We start from the raw sequence: 15,828 nt of genomic DNA on the forward strand, positions 1-15,828 counted from the left end.
ACAGGGCCCTGCTGCATTCTGTGGTGCAGGGTTTGGAGGGTGGCAGCAGTGGCACGGTGGCACAGGGCGGGAGGGTCACCCGCTGAGGCTGTGCCACTGCCCAAGCATGGCAGGAGTCACCGTCACCTTCCCAGGTGCCCTGGTGCTGCCACTGTCACCCTCATAGGTGCCCTGGTGCTGCCAGCCCGGCAATGCCACAATGCTCCCCCCTGTGCAGGTGCCCGTCCCCAGCAGTGCCCGCGGTGCCCGTGACCCCGTGCCCAGCCCAGGGGTGTAACCATCCTGTGTGTGTGTGGCTGGCAGGGGGAAGAGGAGCCCGAGGAGACCCCGAGCAAGGAGGAGAAGCAGGAGCCAGGCACGCCCATGAGGAAGGCCGGGCGGCCCGGGAGGAAGCGCAAGCATGCCCAGGTGAGCCACGGGCACGGTGCCAGCTGGGGGCACTGGGTGTCCCCACGGGGCTGCTTTGGTGACAGACAGCTCCTGGTGTGCCATGGGCTGTCCCGTGTGCCAGGGAGCTGAGGCAGAGCAGCCCCCTGAGAGCCAGAGGGGCTGTCCCTCCCCTCCTGTGCTCTCCTGTGCCCTCCTGTGCCCGGTGGCACTGTCCCACCCCATGTGACTCTGCTCCATCGTGCATTCACTCCCTGCCTGGGTGGCTTTGACCCTGGGCCCCCACCCTGGGAGCAGAGCCCCATGAGGGTCTCCCCAGCCCCTGCCCATGGGTGATGCCCACCCAGCACTCAGCCCTCTCGATGCCATGGGCACCGTGCCCACTGGGGTCAGCTGGGAGCCACAGATGTGCTGGACAGGCCCCAGGGCTGAGGACACTCGTGGCTTGTCCCTGCCAGGCCATGGTGTGTCCCAGTGCCACAGGGGTGCCACCTCCCTGCAGGGTGGGCACCTGGCTGGTGCCAACATGAATTCAGTGTGAGCAGAGGAGCAGGTGGAAGGTGCCCTTGGGCTCTCCCAGGCTCAGAGAGTGTCCCCAGGCCTCATCCCCACAGGAGGGGACAGGAGGGTGACAAACAGGCCCAGGGTGACGAGGGGCAGGGGGGTGACAAACAGGCCCAGGGTGATGAGGGGACAGGGGGGTGACAAACAGGCCCAGGGTGACGAGGGGACAGGGGAACGAGCAGGGCCTGGGGCACAGACAGAGCTGAGGCCTCTCCACCCTTAGAAGGCTGCAAATCCTTTTTGGAGAAGTTTCTGGCAGCCAAAAGGGCTCATCCGGTGCTGGGAGGTGTCAGGTCCGAGCTGCCTGTCCTGAGGTCCCTGATCCCTGTCATCCCTGATCCCTGATCCCTGATCTCTGATCCCTGATCTCTGATCCCTGATCCCTGTCATGCCTGTCCCTGATCCCTGATCCCTGATCTCTGATCCCTGCCATCCCTGATCCCTGATCTCTGATCCCTGTCATGCCTGTCCCTGATCCCTGATCCCTGCCATCTCTGAGCCCTGTCATGCCTGTCCCTGATCTCTGATCCCTGATCCCTGCCATCCCTGATCCCTGATCCCTGATCCCTGATCCCTGCCATGCCTGTCCTGATGGTTCCTGATCCCTGCCAGGCCTATCCCTGGTCCCTGCTCCGTGCCGTGCCAGTGCCAGGGGCACAGCCGTGTGTCACAGTGTCACCCGAGGCAGTGTCAGTGTCCCCCGGGTTTGGGGCAGTGTCCCCCGGGTCTGGGGCAGTGTCCCCCGGGTTGCTGGCAGTGTCCCCCGGGTTTGGGGCAGTGTCCCCCGGGTTGCTGGCAGTGTCCCCCGGGTCTGGGGCAGTGTCCCCCGGGTCTGGGGCAGTGTCCCCCGGGTTTGGGGCAGTGTCCCCCGGGTTGGGGCAGTGTCCCCCGGGTTTGGCGCAGTGTCCCCCGGGTTGGGGCTGTGCGGGCTGGCCGGGTCAGCCCCGGGCCGGCAGGAACGTGCGGGGCGGGGGAGGCGCTGCTGGAGAACAATGCTGGCACGGGAGCGGCAGCGGGCCGGGGAGCAGCGGGGCTCGGCCAGCACGGCCCCAGCACCCTGGCACCATGGAGGGACGGCAGCAGTGCCAGGGCAGCGGGCACAGCCTGCCCAGAGCCGGGGCGGGTGCCCGTCCCGGGGAGCGTGCTCTGACAGTGCCACACTGTGCCAGGGCTGGGGCTGGTGCTGGGGCTGGTGCCAGAGCTGGTGCTGCTGCCAGAGCTGGTGCCGGTGCCGGTGCCAGTGCTGGTACCAAAGCTGGCACCGGGGCTGGTGCCAGAGCTGTGCCACAGCTGGTGCTGGTGCTGGTACTCATGCCAACAGCTTCAGTGCCAGCAGAGCAGAGCTGGCATGGCCAGCCCCAGGCAGTGCCAGGGCAGCCCCTGCAGATGTCAGCCACTAAAAATCTCCTCCCTGAGGAGAGCCCGCTGTGCCAGGGGCACGGGGCAGGCTGAGGGCAGCTGGCATTGCCGTGGGCACAGCCTGGTGCCAGCCTGGCCCTGGGGGTGCCCATCATCCGTGCCCAGGACCGGGGAAAGGCACAAGGCCGTGCAGAGCAGCCTCCTTGGCGGGGCCCAGCCCAGGCAGGGAGCAGCAGAAAGGCAGAGCCCGTTCCCAGAGCCCGTTCTGGGGCTGGAGCTGCAGGAAGCGCCGCTGGGGGGGCAGGGACAGCGGGGCCGGGGGGGGACAGGGACAGGGGCAGGGACAGGGACAGGGACAGGGACAGGGACAGGGACAGGGACAGGGCTGGGGAGGGGACAGGGACAGGGACAGGGACAGGGACAGGGCTGGGGAGGGGAGACTGGGATGGGAAGGGGACAGGCCACTTGAACCCCACAGCATCCCGAACCCCACAGCCCCCCCAAACCCCACAATCCCCCCGAACCCCACAGCATCCCTGAACCCCACAGCCCCCCCGAACCCCACAGCCCCCCCCAAACCCCAAAATCCCCAGAGCCCGCAGCCGCCCCGAGTGTCCCAAACCGCTCTGCCCCGAGTGTCCCCAGCGCCGCTGTCCCGGCTCCTTCCCGTTTCCTGCCGTTTCCTCTCCCGGCCCCTGCATTGTTCTCACACGGATGCGGCCCCGGCAGCGGCGGGAGCGGGGCCAGGGGTGCCGGGACCCCTCAGCTGCATGGGGACCCCTCAGCTGCATGGGGACCCCTCAGCTGCATGGGGAGTGACACCGGGACCCCTCAGCTGTATCGGGGAGTGGCACCTGGGACCCCCTCAGGGACAGGGGGTGCGGCGGGGGCCGGGTTTGGGACCTGTCCTAATCTGGGATCCGTCCTGGTATGGGACCCATCCTGATCTGGGACCCATCCTGGTTTAGGACCCATCCAGGTTTAGGAGCAATCCCGGTCTGGGACCTGTCCTGGTCTGGGACCTGTCTTGATCTAGGACCTGTCCTGGTTTAGGACCAATCCTGGTCTGGGACGTGTCCTGGTTTAGGACCCATCCTGGTTTAAGACCCATCACAGTTTAGGACCTGTTGTGGTTTAGGACCCGTCCTGATCTGGGACCCATCCCGGTTTAGGACCCATTCTGATTTAGGTCTGGGCCCTATCCTGCTCTGGGACCCTTCCCAGGCAGCCCATGGAGGGACAGGCCGGGGGGGACAAGCCAGGAGGGACAGGCCAGGGGCTCCTGCGCCCCGTGGCACCAGTTGGGTACCTCATGGAGGAAGCAGTGCCCATCACCTGCCATCCCCCTGGAGCTCGTGCCCTGGTGCCAGCGGCCCCTGGCAGTGGGCAGCACCTGAGCTCACACCAAGGCCCCCAGCTGGACCGTGTCCCCTCCTGGGCTGTCATCAAACGGGACATTGTGGCACCTGTACTTCAGTGGGGACAGGCAGGGAGAGTCCACTGCCCACTGTGCCACCCTGGCATCACGCTGTGCCGCCCTGGCATCACGCTGTGCTGTGGGAGAGCACCAGGGCCACCGGGAGGGAGTGGCAGCAGCTCCAGGGTCTGTCTGGGGGTGCTCAGGGCCAGGGCTGGGCTGGGCTGTGCCTGTCACACACACACACACACACGCACACGTGTCACACACGTGTCACACACACACACACGTGTCACACACGTGTCACACACACACACACACACACACACGTGTCACACACGTGTCACACACACACACACGTGTCACACACGTGTCACACACACACACACACACGTGTCACATACACACTTGTCACACACACCTGTCACACACACACTCCTGTCACACACCTGTCACATACACACTTGTCACACACACCTGTCACACACATGCACCTCTCACACACACACACACACACACACACACACCTGTCATATACACCTGTCTCTCTCTCACTCACACACCTCTGTCACATACACACCTGTCACACACACACACACGTGTCACACACACACACACACACACACACACACACACACACGTGTCACACATGTGTCGCACACACACACACACACACACACACACACACGTGTCACACACACACACACCTGTCATATACACCTGTCTCTCACGCACACACCTCTGTCACATACACACGTGTCACACACACACACACGTGTCACGCACACACACACACACACACACACACACACGTGTCACACACACACACACACACACCTGTCATATACACCTGTCTCTCTCTCACGCACACACCTCTGTCACATACACACCTGTCACACACACACACACGTGTCACACACCTGTCACACACACGCCTGCGTGTTTGGTCCTGAGAGTGCCATGGTGGGCTGTCCTGGTCCTCAGGGTGACACAGCAGCGTGTCCTGCTCATGAGGGTGTCACACACGTGTGTCCTGGTCCTGGGGCTGCTGTGGCACCTGTCCTGGTCCCAAGGGTCCCCTCATCCATGTGTCCTGGCCCTGGGGCTGCTGTCCTGGTCATCACAGTGTCACATCCATGTGTCCTGGTCCTCAGGGTGACACAGCAGTGTGTCCTAGTCCCAAGGGTGTCATACCCATGTGTCCTGGCCCTGGGGCTGCTGTCACACCTGTCCTGGTCCCAGTGTCCCTTTGGCATGCCTGGCACACCCGAGGTGGCACTGGCTGTCCTGGCCCCGGTGTCCCTCTGGCATGCCTGGCGCCTGGCACACCCGAGGCGGCACTGGGTGCAGTGTCCCTTTGGCATGCCTGGCACACCTGGCACACCCGAGGTGGCACTGGCTGTCCTGGTCCCAGAGTCCCTTTGGCATGCCTGGCACACCTGGCACACACGGGGTGGCACTGGCTGTCCTGGTCCCAGAGTCCCTTTGGCATGCCTGGCACACCTGGCACACACGGGGCGGCACTGGGTGTCCTGGTCCCAGTGTCCCTTTGGCATGCCTGGCACACCTGGCACACCCGAGGTGGCACTGGGTGTCCTGGCCCCAGTGTCCCTTTGGCATGCCCGGCGCCTGGCACACCCGAGGCGGCACTGGGTGCAGTGTCCCTTTGGCATGCCCGGCGCCTGGCACACCCGAGGCGGCACTGGGTGCAGTGTCCCTCTGGCATGCCCGGCGCCTGGCACACCCGAGGCGGCACTGGGTGCAGTGTCCCTTTGGCATGCCTGGCGCCTGGCACACCCGAGGCGGCGCTGTCCCTTTCCCGCACGATGTGCTGCTGTCCCCCCCCCGCGTACCATCACCAAGCACCCCTTTGCCCCCCAGCAGGCGGAGAGCAGTGACAGCCCCAAGGACACGGCGGCCGCCCCCAAGTGCCCCCCGGCGTGCCCCGAGGCCGGCCCCGCCGAGCCGCTGCCCAACGGGGACGTGGAGGGCGACGCCGAGGAGGCCGGGGGCAGCCCCAAGGGCGGGCGGCCCGAGGAGGACGAGGCCGAGAGCCCCGCGGCCGGGGAGGCGGGCCGGGCCCTGGAGAACGGCCGCTGCACGCCCAAGGAGGGGCTGGACGCGCCCGCCGACGACGGCGACATGGCCCCCTCCGACCCCCAGAAGAAACGCGGCAGGAGGAAACTCCTGGAGGGCACTGAGAAAGGTGAGAGAGAAACCCTGGGGATCCTGTGCCAGGGACACCAGGGACCCCAGAGACCCCCAGGGACCCCCAGAGACCCCCAGAGACCCCCAGGGACCCCCAGCCCCTTAGGGACCCCCATCCCCTCCGGCCCCCAGAAGAAACGCGGCAGGAGGAAACTCCTGGAGGGCACTGAGAAAGGTGAGAGAGAAACCCTGGGGATCCTGTGCCGGGGACACCGGGGACCCCCAGAGACCCCCTAGGGACACCAGAGACCCCCAGAGACATCCAGAGACCCCCAGCCCCTTAGGGACCCCCATCCCCTCCGACCCCCAGAAGAAACGCGGCAGGAGGAAACTCCTGGAGGGAGCAGAGAAAAGTGAAAGCCAAGCCCTGGAGGCTCCCTGCTCTGGGGACCAGACCCCAGGGACCTCCAGAGATTCCCAGAGACCCACAGGGACCTAAAGACCCCCAGAGACCCCCAGGGATTTCCAGGGATGCCCAGAGACACCCCCAGCCCTCAGAGACCCCCAGCCCCACAGAGACCCCCATAGATCCCCATAGACACCCAGCCCCCCAGAGACCCCAGGAGGGCTGTGCAGGTGATCCCCACGGTCCTGGGGACAGGAGCTCATCTGCTGGAGCCCAGGTGGTCCCTCTGGAGCCCGGGACAGCCGTGTCAGCATTCCCAGCTCTGGCACTGGGGCCTTCCTGGCTGAAATCATCACAGACTCTCCGGCCATGCCGAGCCAGGGAGGGTCTGGATGGACAGGGAGCTGGGAGGGAGCTGGAAGGGGCAGGGATGGAATGGAGAAGGCAGGGGTGGAGGTGGCAGAGGCAGGGATGGCTGGGACAAGCAGGGATGGGGCTGGAAGGGGCTGGGATGCAGCTGGCAGAGGCAGGGACAGAGGTCGAAGAGGCTGGGATGGCTGGGGAGGCAGGGATAGAGCTGGAAGAGGCTGGGATGGAATGGAAAATGCAGGGATGGAATGGAAAAGGCAGGGATGGAGGTGGCAGAGGCAGGGATGGCCGGAGCAGGCAGGGACAGAGCTGGAAGAGTCAGGGATGGAGCTGAAATAGGCTGGGACGGAACTGGGGCAGGCAGGGATGGCTGAGGCAGGCGGGGATGCAGCTGGAATGGGCAGGGACAGAGCTGGCAGAGGCAGGCCTGGGGCTGGAAAAGGCTGGGATGGAGCTGGCAGAGGCTGGGGTGGCCGAGCCCAGCTGGGATGGAGCTGGAAGAGGCAGGAACGGAGCTGGAAAAGGCAGGCAGGGATGGAGCTGGGACAGGCAGGGATGGAGCTGGAAGAAGCAGAGATGGAGCTGGCAGAGGCAGGCAGTGGTGGCTGGGACAGGCAGGCATGGCCAGGACAGGCAGGGATGGCTGGGACAGGCAGGAATGGCCGGGTCAGGCAGGGATGGCCGGGACAGGCAGGGATGGCCGGGGCAGGCAGGGATGGCTGGGACAGGCAGGGATGGCCGGGACAGGCAGGGATGGCTGGGGCAGGCAGGGATGGCTGGGGCAGGCAGGGGTGCAGCTGGCAGAGGCAGGGATGGCCGGGGCAGGCAGGGATGGCCAGGACAGGCAGGGATGGCCGGGGCAGGCAGGGATGGCCGGGGCAGGCAGGGATGGCCAGGACAGGCAGGGATGGCTGGGGCAGGCAGGGATGGCTGGGGCAGGCAGGGGTGCAGCTGGCAGAGGCAGGGATGGCTGGGGCAGGCAGGGATGGCCAGGGCAGGCAGGGGTGCAGCTGGCAGAGGCAGGCCTGGCGGGATGGATGCACGGACGAGCCGCACGCTGCAGATGCTGCCGCAGTCACGAGGCGCAGCCGCAGCCGCGCTCGGGGGGAGCGGGAGCGGGGGGAGCCCCAGGCGGCCCCAGGGCAAACGGACTCGGCCGGGGCTGCTGCGGGAACGGAGGGTGCGGTGTGGGAGCGGTACCGGGGCAGCTGTGAGGCTGCCGGAGCTAGCTCCATTCATCTCTCCCTCCCTCTACCCATCCCTCCATCCCTCCCTCCACCCATCCATCCATCCCTCCACCCATCCATCCATCATCCATCCATCCATCATCCATCATCCATCCATCCATCATCCCTTCATCCCTCCATCCCTCCCTCCACTCATCCCTCCATCATCCATCCATCCATCCATCCATCTATCCATCCATCCATCCATCCATCATCCATCCATTCATCCAGTCACCATTGCCTTCATCCATCCACCTCTAGCTCTCCAATCACCTCCATCCATACACCCAACCATCCATACATTCATACACATCCATCCATCCATCCATCCATCATCCATCCATCCATCCATCCGTCCATCCATCCATCCATCCATCCATCCATCCATCCAACCATCCATCCATCCATCCATCCATCCATCCATCCATCCATCATCCCTCCATCCATCCATCCCTCCATCCATCCATCCATCCATCATCCATCCATCCATCCATCCATCCATCCATCCATCCATCCATCCCTGCATCCATCCATCCATCCATCCATCATCCATCCATCCATCATCCATCCATCCATCCATCCATCCATCCATCCATCCATCATCCATCCATCCATCCATCCATCATCCATCCATCCATCATCCATCCATCCATCCATCCATCCATCCATCCATCCATCCATCCATCATCCATCCATCATCCATCCATCCATCCATCCATCCATCCATCCATCCATCCATCATCCATCCATCCATCCATCCATCATCCATCTATCCATCCATCCATCCCAGTGTCACACTGTGCCACCCTAGGGTCTGCAGGACACCATCCCAGTGTCACTCTGTGCCCCCCCAGTGCCCGTGCCAGCTGCAGGGCACCATCCCAGTGTCACACAGGGTCTGTGCCAGCTGCAGGGCACCATCCCAGTGTCACTCTGTGCCCCCCCGGTGCCCATCCCAGCCCGCGGGTGCCCGCAGTGGGTGTGAGCCCCCCGTCCCCGCCGCCCCCGCCGTTCTCAGCCCCCGGAACGCTCGGCGTTTATTTTTAGCCGCTTTCCTGGCAGCGCTCTCAGAGCTGCTGAGCCGCGGATGTGCCGAGCACAGGAAGCAGCAGCGGGGCTGCGCCGCTTCCCCTGCCCGCGGGGGGGTCCCTGCCCCGGACCCCCAAAAACCCCCCGGGGCAGCGGCAGCGCCCGCCCCGCAGCGACCCCCGCCCGGCACGGGGGCTCCGGGGGCTCGGGACGGGGTTGGGGGGCTCTGGATGGGCTGGGGGAGCCCCCTCTCCCCTCTGGAGCCCTGGGTGAGGGTCCCATCTCCCCCTGGCGCCCTGGGTGGGGGTCCCATCGCCCTGCAGGGTCCTGGGTGGGGGTCCCATCTCCCCCTGGCGCCCTGGGTGGGGGTCCCATCGCCCTGCAGGGTCCTGGGTGGGGGTCCCATCTCCCCCTGGCGCCCTGGGTGGGGGTCCCATCGCCCTGCAGGGTTCTGGGTGGGGGTCCCATCTCCCCGTGGTGCCCTGGGTGGGGGTCCCATCGCCCTGCAGGGTTCTGGGTGGGGGTCCCATCTCCCCCTGGCGCCCTGGGTGGGGGTCCCATCGCCCTGCAGGGTCCTGGGTGGGGGTCCCGTTGCCCTGTGTGGGTCCCGGGGGTCCCAGCCCCACACTGACACTGACGGTCGCTCTCTGTTCCGTGTGCAGGCAAGGACGAGAAGGAGGAAAACAACAACTTCGACAGCCTGAAAATGGAGGCAAGTACGGCCTGAGGCTGCTCCCTGCGAGGATGGGCACAGGAGATGGGCATGGCACACCCAGGGGATGGGCACAGCCCCACACTCCATCCCTGGAGGTGGGCACAGCCCCACAGCCACCCCTGGAGGTGGCACAGCCTCACAGCCCATCCCTGGAGGTGGGCACAGCCCCCCAGGCAGTGTGGTGCCCCTCATGCCCACGGGCACCATCTCCCCCTGTTCCCTCAGCCCCAGGCAGATCCGTGCCTGGATGGTGCCATGGTGCCCACCAAGGTGCAGCTGTGATGCCATGGCCTCCAGGGCATGTGCAGTGCTCCCTGTGCTGTGTCCCCTGTGCCATGTCCCTATGCGGTGTCCTGTGCAGTGCCCTCACCCCTGGCAGCTCCCTCACGCCTCTCTCTCTCCTGGCAGTGCCCTCACCTCTCTCTCTCTTCCCTGGCAGTGCCCTCACCCCTGGCAGTGCCCTGGCAGTGGCCTCACCCCTCTCTCTGTGCCCTGGCAGTGCCCTGGCAGTGCCCTCACCCCTGGCAGTGCCCTGGCAGTGGCCTCACCCCTCTCTCACACCCCTGGCAGTGCCCTGATCCCTCTCTCACCCCTGGCAGTGCCCTGACCCCTCTCTGTGCCCTGGCAATGCCCTGGCAGTGCCCTGGCAGTGCCTTCACCCCTGGCAGTGCCCTGGCAGTGTCCTCACCCCTCTCTCACCCCTGGCAGTGCCCTGACCCCTGGCCGTGCCCTGGCAGTGCCCCAGCAGTGCCCTGACCCCTCTCTGTGCCCTGGCAGTGCCCTGGCAGTGCCCTGACCCCCCTCTCCCCGCAGGGCTCGCGGGGGCGGCTCCGGGGCGGGCTGGGCTGGGAGTCCAGCCTGCGGCAGCGGCCCATGCAGCGGCACACCTTCCAGGCCGGGGACCCCTACTACATCAGCAAGAGGAAACGCGACGAGTGGCTGGCACGCTGGAAGAGGGAGGTGAGCCTGGCACCCGGGGGGAGGGCACCGAGGGGCCACCGAGCCCCGAGAGTCCCACAGCATCACCAGGGTGGGCACCGAGCCCCGAGGGTCAAATGGCGTAAGCGGGGTGGGCGCCGAGCCCCAGGGCTCCCACAGCGTCAGCAGGGTGGGTGCCAAGCCCTGAAGGTCCCGTGGCATCAGCAGGGTGGGCACACGGGGACGCTGAGCCCAGGGGGTGCCGTGGCATTGGTGGCACAGAGCCTGGGCCGGGACTGGCCAGGCACGCACGGGGCTCGGGTAGGCACATGGGGCAGGTGGAAAGGGTGCTCTGTGCTGCCGGTGCTGTCACTGCCCCACTGGCACCTGAGCCTGGCACCCCCTGAGCCCATTCCTCGCCCCTGTGCCCCTGGGATTGCCCTCTCTTGGCAGCAGACCCATCCTTGTCCCGCGGGATGTGCCACCCGTCCTTGTGCCCCGGGATGTGCCGCCCGTTTGGGAAACTGGTGTGTGACACAGCTGGGCTCGTGGCAGGAGCATGGGCACAGCCATGGTGCCAGCAGCTGCTCGTGGGCAGCAGGGACAGGGGCTCTGTGGGTGCCCCAGGTCCCCATCACAGCCCTCACCCCGTTCTCTGCATTGTCCCCACTGCCAGCACGTCTCCCTGGCACTGTGTCTGTCCCCTTGTGCCACCTCCTGGGCACTGTTTGTAGCCCTGCTGCCAAGCACCCTCCTGCTGGCATCCACAGGGACTGTGGCACAGCCAGGGCATCCCACTGGGCATGGCTGACATGGCCGGGCCATGCCATGGGCACAGGGCATGGCTGACACAGCCACGGTGTCCCCACAGGATGCAGGGCATGGCTGGCACGGCCACAGTGTCCCACAGGGCACAGCTGGTACATTCTCAGTGCCCCACAGGGCATGGCTGACACAGCCACAGTGTCCCCACGGGACACAGGGCACAGCTGGGACATTGACAGTGTCCCCACAGGGCACAGCTGGGACATTCACAGTGTCCCACAGGACACAGGGCACAGCTGGGACATTCACAGTGTCCCCATGGGGCACAGGACATGGCTGGCACTGCCACGGGTCAGTGCAGGGACACAGCTGGGGACAGCATGGGGACAGGGACACTCAGGGTCAGTGCAGGGACACAGGGACACCCAGGGCAAGCCCTGTCCCTCTTATGTCCACGCTGGGACATGGCCAGGCCATGCTGTGGGACCCCTCAGGCTGGGACCCCCAGCCCCCCTCATGCCCGCTGTGGAAATGGGGATGGAGGTGGGACCACAGGGATGGGATGGGATGGGATGGGATGGAATGGAATGGAATGGAATGGAATGGAATGGAATGGAATGGAATGGAATGGAATGGAATGGAATGGAATGGGATAGAATGGAATGGGATGGAATGGGATGGAATGGAATGGAATAGAATGGAGAGGGGATGGGATGGAATGGAATGGAATGGAATGGAATGGAATGGAATGGAATGGAATGGAATGGGATGGAATGGAATGGGATGGGATGGAATGGAATGGAATGGAATGGAATGGAATGGAATGGAATGGAATGGAATGGAATGGAGAGGGGATGGGATGGAATGGAATGGAATGGAATGGAATGGAATGGAATGGAATGGAATGGGATGGAATGGAATGGGATGGAATGGAATGGAATGGAATGGGATGGGATAGAATGGAATGGAATGGAATGGAATGGGATGGGATAGAATGGAATGGGATGGAATGGAATGGAATGGAATGGAATGGAATGGAATGGAATGGAATGGAATGGAGAGGGGATGGGATAGAATGGAATGGAATGGAGAGGGGATGGGATGGAATGGGATGGAATGGAATGGAATGGAATGGAATGGAATGGAATGGAATGGAATGGAGAGGGGATGGGATAGAATGGAATGGGATGGAATGGAATGGAATGGAATGGAATGGAATGGAATGGAATGGAATGGAATGGAATGGAATGGAATAGAATGGGATGGAATGGAATGGGATGGAATGGAATGGGATGGGGATGGGAGTGGAAGGGGGATGGGAATTGGGGCAGGGGATGGGGATGGGGTGATAATGCAGATGGAATGAAGATGAGGATGAGGGTGGGGGAGAGACAAGGACAGGAATTGGGGATGAGGGTGGGATGGAGATGAGGCAGAGGATGGGGATGGAATTGGAATGGGGATGGGGATGAGGGTGGGGATAGAATCGGGATGGGGTGATAATGCAGGTGGAATGAAGAGGGAGATGAGGGTGGGGGAGAGGCAAGGACAGGGACTGGGGATGGAATGGGGTTGGGGATGGGGATGGAATGGGGTTGGGGATGGGGTGATAATGCAGGTGGAATGAAGATGAGGATGAGGGTGGGGGTGAGGCAAGGACGGGGACTGGGGATGGGGCAGGGACTGGAGATAAAATGGGGATGGGGATGAGGGTGATAATGCAGGTGGAATGAAGAGGAGGATGAGGGTGGGGGAGAGGCACGGGCAGGGACTGGGGATGGGGCAGGGCCTGCGGCTGGGGATGGGGATGGAATGGGGTTGGGGATGGGGATAGAATGGGGATGGGGATGGGGGTGACAATGCAGGTGGAATGATGATGAGGATGAGGGTGGGAGTGAGGCAAGGACAGGGCTGGGGGATGGAGCTGAGGATGAGGATGAGGATGGGGGTGGGGGTGGCCAGGGCTGCCAGCGCTGCCGGTGGCCCCGGGGCAGAGATCAGAGATCGCTTGGGACAATTGTCCAGCGGGGATACCCCGCCGATGTCCCTTAACGACCGGCGATGGGACATTTCCTGTCCCCCCCAGGGCAGCGCGGGGCCAGGCAGGACCGGCACCGAGGGGGGGACACGGGCTCCTGCTGTGACCCTGCCCGGGACACCCCCGGTGTCACCGCGTCCTTCGGGCCAGGGCCACTCGTGTCCCCAAACACGCCAGGTCCCCAAAGCCCGAGCAGGGGGTGGCAGGGCAGGGGTCCCGCTGCCCCTACCGGGGTGGCACCATCCTCCCTTGGCACACAGAGAGGAGCCGGGGACACCCTGGGGACACCGGGGATGGCAGGGCCTGTCCTGGGGTGCAGGGACCCCGAGTGTGTCCTGTACCGGGCCGAGCGGTGCCAGCCCCGGGCCAGTGTTTGTACTGGGCTGAACTGGGAGCTGTGACCGCAGACCAGTGACTGTACTGGGCTGAACTGGGCAGTGCAATCACCGACTGGTGTGTGTACTGGGCAGTGTGGCCACACACCAGTGTCCTTACTTGGCTGAACTGGGCAGTGTGACCGCAGACCAGTGACTGTACTGGGCTGAACTGGGCAGTGTGACCAGTGACTGTACTGGGCTGAACTGGGCTGAACTGGGCAGTGTGACCAGTGTCTGTACTGGGCTGAACTGGGCTGAACTGGGCAGTGTGACCAGTGACTGTACTGGGCTGAACTGGGCTGAACTGGGCAGTGTGACCAGTGTCTGTACTGGGCTGAACTGGGCTGAACTGGGCAGTGTGACCAGTGTCTGTACTGGGCTGAACTGGGCTGAACTGGGCAGTGTGACCAGTGTCTGTACTGGGCTGAACTGGGCAGTGTTACCGGTGTCCATCCCTGTCTGAACCAGGCAGTGTGACCAGTGTCCATCCCAGGCCGAACCGGGCAGAGTGACCCCAGATCGGTGTCCATCCCGGGCTGACTGGGCAGAGTGACCGGTGTCCATCCCGGGCTGACTGGGCAGAGTGACCGGTGTCCATCCCGGGCTGACCGGGCATTGTGACCGGTGTCCATCCCGGGCTGACTGGGCAGAGTGACCGGTGTCCATCCCGGGCTGACCGGGCAGAGTGACCGGTGTCCATCCCGGGCCGAACCGGGCATTGTGACCGGTGTCCATCCCGGGCTGACCGGGCATTGTGACCAGTATCCATCCCGGGCCGAACCGGGCATTGTGACCAGTATCCATCCCGGGCCGAACCGGGCAGAGTGACCGGTGTCCATCCCGGGCCGAACCGGGCAGAGTGACCGGGTCCATCCTGCCTGGCCCGGCCGGTGCCCCCCCCACTCCCAGTCCCCAACTGGTGGCACTGGTGCGGGGGGCGGGGGCGGCTCCCGCCGTGCGGGGCGAGGCCCCCGGGGCGCCGCCGCCCCCGCCCCGTCCCGGCGCTCCGCACAAAGGCCGGGGGGCCGCGGCCCCGGGACAAAAGGCGGCGGGAGCGGCCCCGGGCGTGCGGCGCAGCCAGCCCGGAGCGGAGCACGGCCCGTGAGTACCGGAGGGACGGGCCGGCACCGGGGCACGGGCAGGACAGCGGGGTTGGGACAAGGAGCACCGCCACGGGGACTGCGGTCACACCGGGAGGACACCGGGACAGCGGGACCGGCACCGGAACGCTCGGGGTCGTTCGGTTCCGCGCCGGGACTCCGCTCGAGTTCGTTCGGTTCTGCTCGGAACCGCTCGGTTCTGCTCGGAACCGCTCGGATCCGTCCCGGAGGCCGCTCGGCTCTCTCCGTTCTGTTCGGCTCCGCTCGGTTCGTCCCGAACCTTTCCGTTCTGCCCGGTCCCTTCGGTTTCGCTCGGTTCCCTTCGGGTCCGGCCCGAGCGCCGTTCGGGTCTCTTCGGCTCCTCTGGGTAACTCCGGTTCCGCTCGACTCTTTTCGGTTCCGCTCGGTTCCACTCGGGCCCTTTCGGTTCCCCCTCGGTCCCGGTCCGGCCCGTGCCCCCCGCGCGCCCCCCCCCCCCGCCCCCCAGCGCAGCCAACCAGCCGGGCCGGGAGGCACCACGTGACCCGGAGCCCAGACAAAGGGCCGCCGGGCTGACCCGCACCGGCCCGGCCGGCTCCGCGCGTTCCGGCTCCGCGCGTTCCGCCCCGGCCCGGGCCCGGCCGCTCCCCCGGTACGTGAGCGGCACCGGCAGCACCGCGGGCCGGGCCGCACGGGGAGAGCCCGCCGGGGCCGGGGGGCTCCCGGAGAGGGTAACATAGACCGGGATGCGCTGCGAGGGTGCCGGGATGAGAACAGAGAGTACCGGGATGCGTGTGGAGGCTACGGGATGGGCTCGGGGGTACCGGGATGGGCTCAGGGCAACCCGGGATAAACGCAGAGGTTGCCGGGATGGGCCCAGGGGTCACGAGAGGGTACCGGGAGAAGCACCGAAGGTACCGGGATGCATGTGGGGGTACCGGGACGGGCTCGGGGGTACCGGGATAAGAACAGAGGGTACCGGGACGGGCCCCGGGGCTCCTGGGGTAGGCATTGAGCGTAGCGGGATGGGC

General features: G+C 65.3%; 1 protein-coding gene across 1 annotated transcript in view; it reads left to right on the forward strand.

Annotated features, from left to right (window-relative positions):
• The window catches only part of DNMT3A (DNA methyltransferase 3 alpha), a 37,809-nt gene that overhangs the window by 5,508 nt on the left and 16,473 nt on the right, over positions 1 to 15,828 (forward strand). Inside the window, exons 2-5 of the mRNA XM_059468115.1 lie at positions 304 to 408; positions 5,609 to 5,933; positions 9,568 to 9,617; positions 10,434 to 10,580. Of these exons, the coding sequence (XP_059324098.1) occupies positions 304 to 408; positions 5,609 to 5,933; positions 9,568 to 9,617; positions 10,434 to 10,580 (627 nt within the window). The remainder of the gene's footprint in view (positions 1 to 303; positions 409 to 5,608; positions 5,934 to 9,567; positions 9,618 to 10,433; positions 10,581 to 15,828) is intronic.

The sequence above is a fragment of the Ammospiza nelsoni genome, chromosome 3 (genome assembly GCF_027579445.1).
Source record: "Ammospiza nelsoni isolate bAmmNel1 chromosome 3, bAmmNel1.pri, whole genome shotgun sequence".
Classification (NCBI taxonomy): Eukaryota; Metazoa; Chordata; class Aves; order Passeriformes; family Passerellidae; genus Ammospiza; species Ammospiza nelsoni.